The 16,353-nt window shown below is 45.6% G+C and overlaps 1 protein-coding gene across 3 annotated transcripts in view; it reads left to right on the top strand.

Annotated features, from left to right (window-relative positions):
- The window catches only part of FBH1 (F-box DNA helicase 1), a 52,491-nt gene that overhangs the window by 5,152 nt on the left and 30,986 nt on the right, over nt 1-16,353 (top strand). The window contains exons 1-6 of one of the 3 annotated variants that reach the window (XM_028114607.2): nt 5,942-6,088; nt 8,003-8,175; nt 8,470-8,604; nt 12,834-12,964; nt 13,071-13,206; nt 14,942-15,132. In XM_028114607.2, coding sequence (XP_027970408.1) covers nt 8,068-8,175; nt 8,470-8,604; nt 12,834-12,964; nt 13,071-13,206; nt 14,942-15,132 — 701 coding nt within the window. In that variant the 5' untranslated portion in view covers nt 5,942-6,088; nt 8,003-8,067. Of the gene's footprint in view, nt 1-5,941; nt 6,089-8,002; nt 8,605-12,833; nt 12,965-13,070; nt 13,207-14,941; nt 15,133-16,353 lie in introns of those variants that run through there. The other 2 variants (XM_028114606.2, XM_028114608.2) reach the window with 2 other exon arrangements.

Below are 16,353 nucleotides of genomic sequence, written 5' to 3'. Positions count from 1 at the left end.
TCTTTTTTTTTTTTTTTTTAAGCAGTTATTTAACAGTCTTTCCCTCCAGGAACTATAGAATTGTAGATACTTATTATCTTCATCTTGTCCATTTAGGTCTGTAACCTGTAAGTTTCAGAGGACTTTTTGTTAGAAATTCTGATTAGCAATGATAGGGGAAGAAAGAAAATTATTTGGTATCAATTTCAAATGATCCTGGGATGGTTAGAGTGGGTTTGGCTACAGTAACAAATAGATCCAAACATGTAATGACAAAGTTCATTTCTCAATCTCAGGATAATCTAAGGTGGTTCCAGGTGTGTGTGTGTGTGTGTGTGTGTGTGTGTGTGTGTGTGTGTGTGTGTGTGAGAGAGAGAGAGAGAGAGAGAGAGAGAGAGAGAGAGAGAGAGTGAGTATTGGAGAGTGGGGGCGAGTGGCCGTCTTGAAGCAGTAATTCAAGGACCCAGGCTGCTGGAGGTGCTTCTATTTTGAACATGGGGCCTCTACGGATGCTAGGGAGTCAAGTTCCCTGTTAACTGGAAGGGGGGCAGAAGATGGAGGAACAAGCCTGAGAGGCTTTGTGGACCAGGCCTGCAAGGGGCCCCATTGCTTTTATTTGCATCCCGTTGGCTCGAGCTCAGTCAGAGTGACATCCTAACTGTGGTCAAGACAGAGAAGTGTAGACTCGCTGTGTGCTGAGGAAGAAGAGAAACAACCCAGAGCAGCCCATTTCACTTTCTGTGACTTGTTTTGTAAGTGGTTCTGCAGTAAAGATTCTGGAATGAAGCCGACTGATGAGAACAGAGTCGAGGAATCATAGCGGCGTGCGTCTCATTCAACTAGTTCAGGGTCTGTTACTTGCAAAGTATTAAGAGCTTTGAGGAATAAGGTGGTGAGACATGTTCCCAGCCTTCTAGGGGCTTCCAGTTCAGGAGAGATTGAGAACAGCTGTTGCTCAGGGGAGACCTCGGTCAGTGGGCCAGCCTAGAGAGGGGTGGCCTGTGGAGGCGGAGCTAGGACCGACTGTCGTCAAGGTGAAGAGATTCGATGTTGGGTGCAGGTAATCACCACTCTGAAGTCAGCACAGAGCGGGAACCTGAGGTGCTGCTGGCCTGCTGAGCTGCGGGTTCCTGAAAGGGAGGGCCACAAGAGGGGGGGTCAGAGAGAGGTCATGCTCTGAGAAAGCCATCACAGAAGAAGCAGTGTGGTAACGGGCAGGGTTCTGTTGGACAAAATGGCTTTCCTACTTCCTCTGTTTTTTTCTGTCCTGACACATGAGGGAGATGACACATTTCTGTTAGTCACTGTGGTAGAGCCTCTAAGAGGGGTACAAAACACCCACTTGGGTACAGAGGAGATGCACGGCACAGGGGCCTCATGCAGCGTGCAAAGCCCACGAGTGATTCTGATCTCTCTCCATCCCTTTAACTGTGCACATTCATCACGGGGCACTCTTTACTTTGCTCCTTGAAGGATCACGAGCAACTCCTCTAACAATGAGAGAGGCGCCCGGTAAGACGCGGTGCACAGCGCGCTTGCCATTTAGACGGGGGAGGAATGCCCGAGGTTTGGGTGACTCAGGGGAGGAGGAGGGAGCATTGGAGCATCTTTATTTTGATAAAATGATGTTTGAACTGTTGGTTTAGAAGTCTGTTAATAAGAATAGAAGGGTGGCTAGAATTTTGCAGTACTGTTTTTTTTTTTTTAATTTCACAAGAACATTCATGCTGTTAAAACACATGCACCTTTAAGAAGACACCGAGCGTGGTGGGGTCGACACGTAGTTCTAACGTTTCAGCCGATAGGTTTTGTCAGCCTCGATGTGGATGTCGCAGAGTATTTTCATCTGTATTGTCTCATTTGAACCTCAGCCGTCCTGTGAATTCAGTGTGGCAGGTTATTATAGTCCCCATTTTTAATGATAAGGGAATTGAGGCTTTAAGTGTGGAATACACCTGCCAAGTAGAGGAGATCTTCTGACTCCCAATTGGAAGGTAGCCCACGTTGATCCACAGTTCAGTGATTTGTGCGACTCCAGAGGTAGACAGACACAGGGCTCTGGCTCCCAGTTGAGTTGAGTGAAGCACTTCATCTCTCAGAGGTCTGAGACTCAGATAAAACGCAGTCTGGTTTTTCTGACCTCTAGCTGAAGTCAGAAAAGTAATTTTTGATACGGAAATCCAATAAAAGTGGTAACTCTGCCTCCCGGGTCAGCATTCATGGGTGGCTCAGGTGACGCCACTTGAGATGATCATATCCAAAAGCCAGATCGCTCAGCCTGGGTGCCCCTACTCCTCCGCTCTTACCCTTAGCTCCTTCCGCGATGGCTTCATGCTGGAATCCATGGGAATTGACCAGAACTGTCTGGAAGCAGAATACTGTATTCTGCTCACTCCTGTTAGGTCTTTCTTTTGCTCTTGTGCCTTTGTAAGATTTCTGCAGGCATTTCACCTTCTCAACAAACATTTAAGATTCTGGTGTATTTTACAAAATAAATATGTAAATAAGAGCCTACTCTGTCCATGTAACTTAGTTTTCCAAAAACTATTCCTTTTGGGTGTTCTTGATGTTTTCTCATGTGGTCTGCCCTTGCCAGTTTCCCCATGAAAACAGTTCTGAGAGCAGTTCTGCAGCAAATTCCTAGTGATCTGGAGCTTGGGGTCCTGGGCCCCCCGGCCTTACCACGCTCCCTGCTGTCTTCTCCTTCTCCTCTCTCAGCGTTCACTGAACGGGTGCCATGTGTCCGGTACTGTGCCAAGTTCAGAGGGTACAGTAGTGGAAAAGACAGAATACTGGGAGCAGCTGACTGACTGACTGACGCCTGGGCGTGTGATTAGGACATTACCCACTAGTTGATGGTCATTATCAGTGCCTCCCATGTTTTCATTGTGGCACATCGTTACAGATAGCTGGCTGGGGAGAGCTGGGGAGGGCTGGGATAAAGCCATTCTTAGGTACTTTTTACAGAAAGAGTTCCCAGGTGCGTGGCGTCTGTCTCAGTACCTCTTCTCTACACACCTGCTGTCAGCTACTGTCTTGTTTAACAGTTTGCCAAAGCTGAATTTAAGGGTCTATTGTAGATTTGAGTGGGCATCTAAACCCTTGACAGACCCCAGTGTTCTAACTGGTTCTGTGTCTCTACCGTCTGTTAGACGTCTTCTGTTACCCGACTCATCCCAGTAAGCTAAGCAGGTCTGCACTGGCCCCAAGGCCCTAGATCGTATGGATTTGAGTGGTTTGATGTTAATCTTTTTTTTTTTAGAGATTTTATTTATTTATTTGACAGAGAAAGACACAGCGAGAGGGGGAACCCAAGCAGGGGGAGTGGGAGAGGGAGAAGCAGGCTTCCCGCTGAGCAGGGAGCCCGATGCGGGGCTTGAACCCAGGACCCCGGGATCGTGACCTGAGCCGAAGGCAGCCGCTTAACGACTGAGCCACCCAGGCGCCCCTGATGTTAATCTTATTCCTTTGTGATTTTTATCCACGACAGATTTTCCTCTCCAGGCCAGTTTGGCAATAGACCGTCACCTTCGTTAAATAAGATATTGTCTATTAGTAGCTTTTTGCTGTTACCTCCTGTTCTAATTCTAGACGTTCTGTTTGCCAGCTCTGAAACAGTTGGGGGTATTTGAAGAGCCAGAGAAGCAAAGACCAGTCACATATTTGGGATCTGCAGTGTTAGTGGGTTTATTGGTTGGAAATCTGCAGCTGCTACTGTAAGTTGAACCAAGTGTGCTTGGAGCACCCAAATTAGGGGCCAGGACTTGTCAGTGTTCTGGAAGGGTCACTGTATTTCTACCTTCTGTCTTTTTGCCAGTCTGACTGGAGTCCCCATTTGGGGAAAATAATTAAGTTGTTGACTTTGTAATATGAAGGGTTTGAGGCAGAAGTGGTCAAGTCGTGCCTTGTATATAAAAAAAGAATAATCAGACGTTGGGCTTATTTTTTTTCAATGTAGAAAATTTCAAATGTATTTTATTTTTTTAATGTAGACAAAGTGCACATTCATTTTTTGCCTCTGTTAAGTGTGAATAAGACTCTTGGTTGTTAGTGTCAAGGAATATATTCAACAGCAACGAAAAAATCAGTTATAAAACCATTAAACTGGAGGGGATATTTTCTGTTTATAATAAGTAATTAAGTTATATTACTTTTTTTTTTTAAGATATTCCCAGGAATACAGACATGGTTGTGATTGGACTGTTAATGCACTTCATGTCTTACCATTAGGTGGCGTCTTTATAATTTGAAAGTTATTTCTGTGTTTTTTGCAAATCAGTCATAGCTAAGCTTTGTTAAGTAGAGTAAGCAGAGGGGTATATTTGTGTGGGGTTTTATAGTTCAACAACTGTTTGTGGGTGTATTTTCTCATTTAAACGTTGTAACACCTCCAAGTCTTAGAGAGGTAAGTGTCCTGAGGTCTGGCAGCTGCTGTGTGGTGGGCCAAGGGCTCACACTGGTGCCCCTTCCTCTCGCTACACTTGCTGCTTTGATCCCTCTGGGCGTGTTTGTATCAACGGCTCCGTGCTTCATGGTTCTGTCTCTGCCTCTAGCCTCTAAATTCACATAGTAGAAGGGCTCTAGCATCCTTTTAGAGGGGCTTGTGCAACTATTTTTGCATGTAGAAATCATTATTTTAAGTTTTAAAATATTCATGAAGATTTTTTTGTTCTAAAACTTCTGTTTAAGCCTTGAAAGAATGAACTGAAATTTGGAAGGATTGTTTCTGCGGAAGCTAAGGGCCGAGGGGGATTAATGGTAAAAAAAAAAAAAAAAAAAGTAAATTGTGCTCGTCATACCCATCAGTGACTTGGTTTTAGACATTTTCATGCTGAGATGTTGAGTGAGATTCTGGCATCTGACACTGGAATGTACTCGAGTATTTTTAGGACCTGTAAAAACACGGTACTGACAGCGGTGGGTTTTACTGTTTCTTGACCATCTTCTGTAAAGGTGACTCTCACCGTGTTGTGTCTGTTCTTGCCCTCCCTCTCCTCCTCCTTTCTTTTTTAAAGTGTAACTATTCAAAATGTTTAACGTTTAGTATAACCGTTCTATTTAATGCCAGAAGGAGGTAGCTAGATCTTACACGTGTTAACAGGCACAGAAACAGGAAAGTCTTGGTTAGATATGAAAAGGAATTACCTGATGCACAATGACTAATCCGGAGCTACCTGTGTCAATACTCTGGGACAGAACTCTAGGCACAGTGGCTGCTGCGATGCGTTGCTAAGGGAGGGTATGAAATTTCCTCCTGAAAATCCTCGAGAGTGGGTGTGATTCTCTTCTGCTTGGGAGCATCAGTCCTTCCCCTTACATCAGTGCTAGAATGGAGATGCCCTGGGGGCTGAGAGCCATGCACGGTGGTCCCCTCCAGGAATTTACAGGGACTGTCTCATTAGTCACTGCGTTCTGCTTCTGAGACTTGGAGAAGCTAGTGTATACCGGGGATGATGAGTGGGTTTATTTTTGCAAAGCTGTAGCCAGCTCTTAAATACTTACGGTTATTATGGGAATATAAATGGCCTGGCTGAAGTCAAAGAAAAGATGTCGGATCTCAACTTACACATTAGTGGCAACTTCTTTTTGAATAAAGAGTTCACGACCAGGGCTTCCAGAAGGTATAATAAATAAAAGAATTTATTAAATTCTGTTTGTAAAGTAGGCTCTATGCCCAGTGCGGGGCTTGGGACTTGAACTCACGACCCTGAGATGGAGAGTCATATGCTCTACTGACTGAGCCAGCCAGGCTCTCCTAAGATTTTTAAATTCTAAGGAGGAAATACTAAGAGATTAGGAAATGACTAAAAGTGGATAGGAATATAGGCAAGAAGGAAAGGGCTGGCTGGGGTGGTCCACAGTCACTCGATTCCTGAAAATTAAGTATAAGCTGCTGGCTCACTTGTAGAGTTGGTGATAACTAACGAGTGTCCTATTTCTTCTGCCCGTTGGTACAAAACAGTGAGACGGAAGCACCTTACGGCCATCGACTGCCAACATTTGGCTCGGAGTCACTTGGCTGTGACCCAGCCCTTCGGTCAAAGATGGACCAACAGAGACCTGAACCATGGTCTCTATCCTAGACCCAGAACAAAAAGAGGGACTAGGGGTATGTCTTCCAAAAATACCTTGCATTTCCAAATCTGTAGTGTGTGTGACCTTTGACTATCTCCTGGTATTTGTAAATATTGCTGCTGTGATCTTGTAGTCCTGTTGCAATAGTTTGACACGTTTTTCATTATTTGTGAGTTTCCGTGAAAATGGCATCCTATGGTAGCGGTTGGCCAAAGCCCCGGGAAAACGTGGCAGAACGAGTTGCGTTAGCTTGCTGTACCACAGCGTGGTGGAAGACGTGCGCCAGCGTCTTGCTCCTCCTCTCTAGTGGTCTGTCACTGAGCCCACTGTGCCATTAGTTTGCTCCAAAATGCCCCCATGCCGTGCTTTCACGGTGGACTGTGCCCTTTGTCACCTCGTGCCCTGCTGCTGCAGGGCCCCTTCTCCTTGCCTTCAGGTGTTATTTCTTCCAGATCGGCTGGAACATATAGCGTCAAGTTAATATCCTTGAGTTCCGTTTTCTGTCCTGCCGCTCAGCACCTGCCATGAAGTGTTTCCCTGTTACTATTATGGACGCAAGTTCGGACTTGCCGTCGCCTGGTATTTATTATTAATTACATGCAAATTCTACTTCTGGCACTTTGGTTTTCTTCTCGCCCATCTAGGTGCCAAACGAATTCCTACTTTTGTTAGTAATACCCATCAGGAGAATCCGGATTGCCTTATTTCCCTTTGATATATTTAATTTCAGAATCCAACTCAAATCCTACCTAGTCATCTAGCTATTATAATACGTGTTTGTCACGTTTTGGAACTACCATAACCAATGTATGAGGCAGTTTTAAACTCGGTGATATTTTGTTTGTTTTGTGTGTAGAAGTCAACTTCTCTGTGTCGTGAGTTCAGTGACAGAGACTTTGTCAGCGTGTGTACATTTCCGTGTGGAGTCCTGGCACTGAGCACGTAGCGGGTTCTTCGTGGATGTTGGTGTGATCGAATGCCACAATTAGAAAATAACAGGATTTCACCCAGATCTGTTGCCTTTAAGCCCTGGGTTTCTATCAGATTGCCCCAGGATCAGTTATATTTTTTCCCTCTAACATAGAAAAAATATTAAATCTTATGAATTCTATTAAAGGCTAATCCTAGTCTTCTTCCACTCTCTCATTTTCCACAGTAAGAGTTCCGGCTACAGCCACTTCAGGAAGGAACCATGTATTTTGTTATATATTGATGAGGCATTTAAATACTTCACTGGCGTTCTACGATAGGGCTTAAAAATGCAGTGGTGATGCATGAAATCAGCATTTGGACTCCCTTAAGTGCATGACAGTCTGAGATCAGGGAGTGTATAGGCCATGTTTCACTTTCTCTTTGTCTCAGAATTATAGGTGCTGAATGAACGCCTATTGAATAAATGTGTGGCCTAGGTTAGGTATCACCCCCATCACGTGAAGGGAATTCTGACTCCCTTCTTTTTATTTTAAAATCAGTTAATGTGTTAGCTTCACAGGAGGAGATAAAAATAAATTAAAAGGGTTTTAAGGGAGGCAAAGAGTGGGTTTTCCTGAATCCTGATAACCTGAAGCATTTTCTTTTCTCCTTAAGCAAACTTAGATTTTGTGTCGTATGAGTACGCGCAGGAGAAGTGAGTTCTCGTAAGTGGGTGTGTTCATGTGAGCGGTTGTTGACTTTTTGTCTGTCCCTTCGGGTGTTCAGTTTGTACATACTGTAAGGTAGAACGTGCTCCTCAGACCATCTGGAGACTGGTGTCTGCCTCCCTTCCCGTGTGTGTGTCTGACGACGTGATAGAGCCAAACAAGTATTTTCTGGACTAAGCTACATACATATAATCAGTTGGCCAGTAGCTGTACCCTTGTCCCTGTTCTCATGAGCTTTTCCCCTTTGGATCAGCAGAGGGTCGGCGGTCCTTCCTGTCTTGTTCATTGTGTGTGGGTTCTCTGTCCAGGTCCAGGATGTCCAAGATACAACACTGAATTCTTCCCAGCCGGCCAGCAGCGGTGCATCAATGACATGGCCAAAAGCAATTCTGTGGGCCAGGACACCTCTAAGGACTCGGAGGGGGAAATGATCTTCGCTGCAGAGAGCAATTGTGCCCTGCCTCAGGAAGGTGATGCAGAAGTAAGACTGGGCTCGTCGGGGTCTGCTCTGCCTGCAAGGAAGCGGTCTCGGTCCTTTGAGGATGACAGAAATCAAGGGACAGGGACCAGTCAGTGGGATGGGGTTTCTAAAAAGACGCCACGGCATCGTTTATCCCTGTCGTGCGCAAGACCCAGGGAAGCCAGGCAAGAAGCCGAGGACTCTCTGTCACGGCGCTCCGCAGAGTCTGGAGAACCTGGCCAGGAAGTGGAGGACATTGGTCCTGATCCCATTCCTGACTCTTATTATGGGCTTCTTGGGACCTTGCCCTGCCAGGAACCCCAGAGCCACATATGCAGCCTGCCCAGTGAAGTCCTCAGGCACATCTTCGCCTTCCTCCCCGTGGAAGATCTCTGCTGGAATGTGAGCCTAGTGTGCCACCTTTGGAGAGAGATCATCAGTGATCCGCTGGTACGTAGAACGCTTGTGGCTCTGTGATGCTTTCTCGAAAAGCACACAGGTTAGCTTCGCTTAAAACAGACCTCTGATTCTGTTGTTTCTTCAGAAATGGTAGTTTCCCTTTGCCTCCAGAATAATACCCGAATTCCCTGGAGGCATTTAAGGCTTTCCATGTTTGTCCTTGTGTTTGTTTACAGCCTCATTGCCCGCCTCTCAGCATATCCTTGTATTCTGTCCACCACAAGTGATTTTGTGCATCCCAGCCAGTCTGCATATTCCTTCCCCTCTGTAGGTTGGTCCAGCTACCTCCCCACCCCCGCGCCATGTAAAGGGTCCCTCGTATCTCTGTTGACATCTCATGTCTTCAAGGCTTCACTGTATTCCTAGGAAAGTGAAATAGAAATTTCTCACTTTCTCTTCCTTGTGCTTCTGTAGCAATTTATACCTCTGTTTGAGGCTTATCACTTTCTGTATTACAGTTTAGAGAATGTTCCGCCTCCTTTTAAAGATTTTATTTATTTATTTGAGAGAGAGAGAGAGGGAGAGAGAGAGAGTGTAAGCAAGCAGGGGGAGGAGCAGAGTGGGAGGGAGAGGGAAGGGGAAAGAATCTCAAGCTAACTCTGTGCTGAGCGCGGAGCTGTCTCAGGGCTTGATCTCATGACCCTGAGATCATGACCTGAGCTAAAACCAAGAGTTGGGCACTTAACTGACTGAGCCACCAGGTGTCCCCCTTCCTTCTTTTTAAATTACTGGTTCATGGATGGAAGACTGCTGGTCCTGTTTGTTTTTGCAGTCTCCATTGTGCCTCATGATATTTTATATACAGTAGGTGATTCATAAATGAGTCTTGTGTGGAATCACCCTGGTGTCCCTCTTGCTGTTGATACAGTGGGCAGCCCATGCTCTCAGAAGAGACTTCTAGTGCTGACTCTGTCCTGTCACTACTCTGGTGCCCTGCCCTTCTGTTGGTGCTTCAGTTACACTTCTTCCCTCCCAGCTGTGGGTTCACGGGTAAATCCAACGGCTGGGAGCATGTGTTGCTTGGCTTATGATATCCCTTAGACTAGCCACTGGGGATAAACCCTACAAATAAAGATGAACTCTCCCTTCAAATATAGTGAAGTTTAGAAATTTAGGGATGGAGGGGCGCCTAGGTGGCTCAGCTGGTTGGGTGTCTAGGACTCTTGGTTTTGGCTCAGGTTGTGGTTTCGGGGTCATGGGTTTGAGCCCTGCATTGGGCTCTGCACTCAGTACAGAATCTGCTTGGGATTCTCTCTCCTTCTCCCTCTGCTCCTCCCCTCATTCATGCAATCTCTCTCTCTTTCTCTTTCTCTCTCAAATAAATAAAATCTTTAAAAAAATTAATTTAGGGATGGAGTGCAAGGTAGACATATGAAGACTTAGTACCTTTTTCTTCTAAGCACAAAAGGTTTTGGATGAAATTTCTTATCACTCTTGCTTCATTCTTTGCTTGAGGTCTTGTCTCCTACTTTCTGAGAACTGTTCTTCTGCCTTTGGATGTGAACTGTCTTTTGTGTCATAGTATTTCTTCCCACTAAACTGAGATGTCTCCCGTGTGAACTGAGTAGTCACAGATGGGGATAAGTGAGTTTTCTCCATTCTGCTTGAGAAGATCTGGGGAAGGCCACCCCAGCTTATATTTACGTCTTGAAATGGTCGACTGATGCTGTTTTTCATCAACAAGGATGCGACATATTTATTTCTGGTGATCTGCCATAACTCTCATTTTCTTTTCATTGCTCATAGTATCTTTCTCTGGCTTTCTCTGGTTATGCCAGCCTCATAGAATAAGTTTGGAGGTCCTCCCTCCTCTTTAGTTTTTTTTGAAGCGTTTGAGAAGGAATGATACTAGTTCTTCTGAAGGAATTAATGCTCAGTTAGTTCTCCAGTAAAGCCATCTGGCCCTGGGCTTTTCTGGGCGGGGAGGTTTTTGGTTACCCCCTCAGTCACTTATTATTGGTCTGTTCAGATTTTCTCTCTCTTCATGAGTCAGCCTTGGGTTGTCCTTTCTTCTAGGTTGTCCAATTTGTGCATGTCCTTTTATTTCTGGTTTCAGTTGTAATGTCCCCTCTTTCATTTCTGATTTCAGTTATTTGAATCTCCTCTTTTTTTCTTAGTCTACTGAAAGGGTTGTCAATTTTGTTGATCTTTTTTTTTTTTTTTTAAAGATTTTATTTTATCTATTTGAGAGAGAGAGAACGAGAGATAGAGAGCATGAGAGGGAAGAGGGTCAGAGGGAGAAGCAGACTCCCCGCTGAGCAGGGAGCCCGATGCGGGACTCGATCCCGGGACTCCAGGATCATGACCTGAGCCGAAGGCAGTCGCTTAACCAACTGAGCCACCCAGGCGCCCCAATTTTGTTGATCTTTTAAGAAAACCAACTCTTAGTTTCATTGATTTTTGTTTGTTTGTTTGTTTGTTTGTCTCTTCTCTATTTCATTTATCTCTGGTCTTTATTATTTCCTTCCTTCTGCTAGCTTTTTTTCTAGTCCCTGTAGGTATAAAATTAGGTTGTTGATTTTTGGTCTTCTCCTTTAATACAGGTGTTTGCAATTATAAACTTCTCTCTGAGCATGGCTTTCACTTCATCTCATAAGTTTTGGTATGCTGTATTTTTGTTCTCATTTGTCTCAAGGTATTTTCTAATTTCTTATGATTTCTTTTCTGACCCATTGGTTGTTTTAAGAGTGTGTTGTTTAATATCCACATACTTGCGGGTTTTCCAGATCAGATTTCTTTTTTTTTTTTTAATTTTCTAATTTATTTGACAGAGAGAGACACACAGCGAGAGAGGGGAACACAAGCAGGCGGAGGGGCAGAGGGAGAAGCAGGCTCCCCACCGAGCAGGGAGCCCGATGCGGGGCTCGATCCCAGGACCCTGGGATCATGACCTGAGCTGAAGGCAGACGCTTAATGACTGAGCCACCCAGGCGCCCCTGGTTTTCCAGATTTCTTTCTGCTACTGATTTCTAGTTTCATTCCATAGTGATCAAAAAGGATACTTTCTATAACTTTAATCTTTTAAAATCTGTTTTTTTCTTCTTTAAAAAATTTTTATTTAAATTCAGTTAACATACAATGTATTATTAGTTTCAGAGGTAGAGGTCAGTGATTCATCGATCTTATATAATAACACCCAGTGCTCATCACATCGCGTGCCCTCCTTCATGCCCATCCCCCAGCTACCCCATCCCCTCACCCCTCCCCTCCAGTAACCCTCAGTCTGTTTCCTATGCTTAAGAGTTCCTTATGGTTTGTCTCCCTCTCCGGGTTCATCTTGTTTTTGTGGCGTAGCATGTGATCTGTCCTGGAGAGTGTTCCACATGTACCTGAGACGACTGTATATGCTGCTGTTGTTGGGTAGAATGTTCAGTATCTATCTGTTAGGTCCCCTTGGTCTTCTGTTGTTCACATCCTCTGCTTCCTTATTGATCTTCTGTCTGATTGTTCTGTTCATTCTTGAAAGTGGAGTATTGAACTCTCCTAGGACTATCATGTTGCTGTCTGTTCCTCTCTTTGGTTCTGTCTGTCTGCTTCCTTCATTGAGGAGCTCTGATATTTGGTACATTTGATTTTATGATTGTTATATCTTCTTGGTGAATTGGCCCTTTCATCATTATATAATCTCCTTTCTCTTGGAATAGTTTTTGATACAGAGCCTTTTCTTGTCTGATATTAGTACAGCCACTGGTGGGTTTTTTTGTTGTTTTTGATTTTTAAAAAAGATCTTATTTTTATTTATTTGAGAGAGAGGGAGAGAGGAGAGCACGAGCTGGTGGGGAGGGGCAGAGGGAGAGGGAGAAGCAGGCTTCCCTCTGAGCAGGGAGCCTGATGCGGGGCTCGATCCCAGGACCCCGGGACCATGACCTGAGCTGAAGGTGATGCTTAACTGACTGAGCCCCCCAGGTGCCCCCAGCCACAGTTCTCATGTTATTTGATCTTCATTGAAACTTGGAGTTGTTAGTGTCCTGACGAGGGAAATCACAGTAGTTTTTCCCAGACTCTATATCAAGTTAGTGTTGGAACCGAAACCAACACCCAATTCTCCCAGTTTCCAGACAAAATGTGTGTAATGTTTCTACCCTACTTGCCCAGCTTTTGAATTGTGAGCTGTACGTGCTTTTCAAGTGTCAGAAGGTTGTCCATATGTTTGTGGCTTAATCTGCTGTCTCATGGCCATTGCCTGCATGTTATTGTGCATTTTTTTTTGAACTATTCAGTTCATTCCTTGGAAAAAGCTGTATCATCGATACCTGATGAATGAAGAGCAAGCTGTGAGCAAAGTGGATGGCATCCTGTTGAACTATGGTATTGAGAAGGAGTCAGACTTATGTGTGCTGAATCTCATCCGGTGAGTTGGCTTTTCTACTGGGAGGAAGACCTATTCGGAAGTCCCTTCCCATGTATTAGTACTTAGGATCCCCTTTCTCACGGACTCTGCTGTGAATGTCGTACAGCTATACGGCCACGACTAAATGCTCCCCCAGCGTGGACCCTGGACGGGTGCTGTGGAGTTTGAGGGACCACCTCCTCCTTCCTGAGGCAGAGGCATGCGTGCGTCAGCACCTCCCTGATCTCTATGTGGCGGCTGCCGTAAGTGAAGAGGCGGGGGGGGGATTGCAGGCAGAGGAGACACCCTTTCTCCTCTCGAGAAAGTATAGTGGCGATTAAGTCACTTAGATGTATTTTCAAAATCCGCCCCCTTTTCTTTTATAAGAGAGGGAGTTGGGGGGGGGCGGAGGGAGAGGGAGAGAATCTTAAGCAGGCTCCATGCCCAGTGCAGAGCTGAATGCCGGGCTCGATCTCACAACCCTGAGGTCATGACCTGAGCCAAAATCAAAGAGTCGGACGCTTAACCGACTGCGCCACTCGGGTGCCCCTCACAATCTTCCTTTAATCTCTGCTTTGAAGCCTTAATCTTGTCATTGGTCTCATTATGGAAATAACAGGCCACATTGTTATAGATTCTTCAGTTGGGAAGGAATCTTCAAAAGCATTTAATCCAATTTCCCATTCTGTGGAGGAAATCTTCAACAGAGGATGGTCATCTGGCCTCTGAAAGCTTTGATTAGTAAGAATTTCTTTACAAGGTAACCCATTGCATTATCAACCGCTGGGTTGTTGACAGAACCAGAGAAATGAAGGTTCTTCTACAAACACTCATGAGTCAGTGGGAAGCTAGAAATAGTCTTCAGTTTCCTGACTTAGCTTTTTTTTTTTTTGGTAAAAAAAATAAAATTTATTTACTGCTTATATATAATAAGATGAAAAGACACTAAAATGCTGACCATTCCCATATCTTTGGGTGTTGATATGACAGATGACCTTTTATTTTTTTTATTTTTATTTATTTATTTTAAAATTTTATTTTATTTAAATTAATTAACATACAGTATATTATTAGTTTCAGAGGTAGAGTTCAGTGACTCATCAGTTGTACCTGACTCGGTCTTGTGGCTCCTTATCTAGATCAGGGGTTCTTAAATTTTATCTTGGAAGCTACGTGCACCCTCAGCCTGTGTTCTGCAACCTGCAGAGAGTTGCAAATCCAGCCATGTATTTTCGTCTTTCTGTCTTTAGTGAAGTGATGGCTGGTGATAGTGGGGGGAGAGTGCTTTCACAGATGGGTGGAGTGAGAGGACCCTGAAATTATAACCGGGATACTTGTAGTAAAGTGAAGAATGAGAAAGATACTTTTCCAGTATTTGACTATTTCCACGTTCATGAACATTTTCTTAGATACTACTCGAGTATGAGTATACTGTGTCCATAATAAGAAATTTTCAATCATTTATTTAATATTAATTGAAACATTAGAAGTTTAAAGATAATTAAAACATCTGAGTAACATTAGTTAATTAAAATATCAATCAACTTAAATAATACCATGAAGTAAATAGTAGATTGATGTCTTAATGCCCGGGAGTTGTCAGTCTTGGTTTTGTCCCCGAGAGACCGCTGTCTTCTTTTGCGTCTTCCCTGCATTGCCCGGTGAGCTTGCTCTGACCTGTTGAGTCTCTGTGGACCCGAGGGCTCACACCGACCTGGAGAGGAATGGTGGGGAGGTGGGCGTATCCTCTCTAGGCAAGGTCCTATGTTAGATCCTTTATTAATGTTGTTTAAGAAAGAAAACTAAGAACTCAAATCCAGAAGTGATGAGGAGAAAGGAATCCAGGCTGAGAGGAAAGGTTGCAGTGTTTCCAGAAGTCCTGTGGGAAGTTTGCCCTCGGCTCGGGCAGTCTGAGACTTGGCTCTTCTGCTGGCTGTCTGATGCGGCTTTATTAGTCGTGTTCTGGGTCTTTTCTCCCCGGCCCGCCTCCCTCCACAGGGTGTCAACGTGTGGGCTTTGGTAGCGGCCATCGTCCTCCTGTCCAGCAGCGTGAATGACATCCAGCAGCTGCTGTTCTGCCTCCGGAGGCCCAGCTCCACCGTGACCATGCCAGACATCACTGAGACCCTGTATTGCATCGCTGTGCTTCTCTACGCCATGAGGGAGAAGGGGGTCAACATCAGCAACCGGTAAAGCGGTGGGAGGAAGACAGAAAGGCCCCGCGCTGGGCAAGCCGTGGATGTCCCAGGGCCCCCGCCCCGTGCTCGCGGCGGGAAAGGGAAGGCGCTGTGAGAACCAGACGTGCCCTGCGAACAGCACGTGCCGTCCGGCTGCGAAACGGCGCTGAGGCAGGCGGACACTCAAGGCTGCTGCAGCCTGACCTGACGTCCCCTCGCTAAAAGGAGCCTTTTCCTTCTTCCTACGTGGCTTTATTTTCCTAAGGAAGCATTAGGATTTGGCTCCTCTGTTGCTCTCTTGGGATGAGATGTAAGCATTGTGGCCGAGTCTCTCCTGCCTTCCCGTCTCTAGCACGTGGGTGTTTCGTTCGGAGTGGCCGTCGTGGTTTCACTCGCCAGCAGGTGTGCACAGGGCAGCTGGGAGAGAGCAGATCTGAAGCACGTGCTGCGTGTCAGATCGTTTTTCGGGCACTCAGGACGCCCCGTGAATGAGGCAGCCGCTATTCCAGTCCTCGTGGACTGTGTGTTCCAGGGAGGGGAGGCAGGTACTGCGTAAGTAAGTGCGTTAAACAAGAACATTGTAGTGAGTGAAAATTGGTACAAAGAAAACGAACTGGGTGACCGGCAGGGGAGGTGGGGAACACTACGTTAGACTGGGTGGGGAAAAGCCTCTCTGAGGAAGTAACATTTGAAGTAACACCTGAATGTCAGTTTTAAAATGACATTTTAAGACTTGAGGGGAGAGCTTTTAGCAGAAGGTGTGGATAATTTCAGGGTCCAAAGACGGGAATGAATTTGGTATATACAAGAAGAGAAAAGTGGTCCGGTGTGGCAGGACTGTAGTGAAGAAGAGGGAGACCGGCCCAGGGTTCCGTGAGGCCGGCAGCAGCCAGACGAGGGAAGCTGACGTAGGCCACGGCAAGGGGTCAGAATGAAATCCAAGCCGTGAAGGGCAGCTCTCAGAGGGCCCTGATCCCCGACCTGGAGGTGGGTGGTGTGCTGCTGCCGCCCTTCCTGGAGAAGCAGAAGGCCCAGAGGGGATTTCCTTTCTCTGGAATCCATGAGCCTTAGGAGGAACATGGCTGGGGGCGCCATGTGAGCTGTGGCCCAGTCGTCCTTGGTGGAGTTCAGGCATGGAACTCGCATGCTCCAGAAGTGTCAGAGTATTTGCTGTGTTTCTGAGTTATGCTTCAGTTTATTTAATGTCAGTTATGTTGTATCCCACACCACGGC

This window comes from Eumetopias jubatus, unplaced genomic scaffold, assembly GCF_037043125.1.
Source record: "Eumetopias jubatus isolate StellerSeaLion01/CBP00866 unplaced genomic scaffold, mEumJub1_p1.0 scaffold_8, whole genome shotgun sequence".
Lineage (NCBI taxonomy): Eukaryota > Metazoa > Chordata > Mammalia > Carnivora > Otariidae > Eumetopias > Eumetopias jubatus.
Note: the sequence above shows the minus strand (reverse complement) of the source record. Positions and strands in the feature narration are given on the sequence as shown.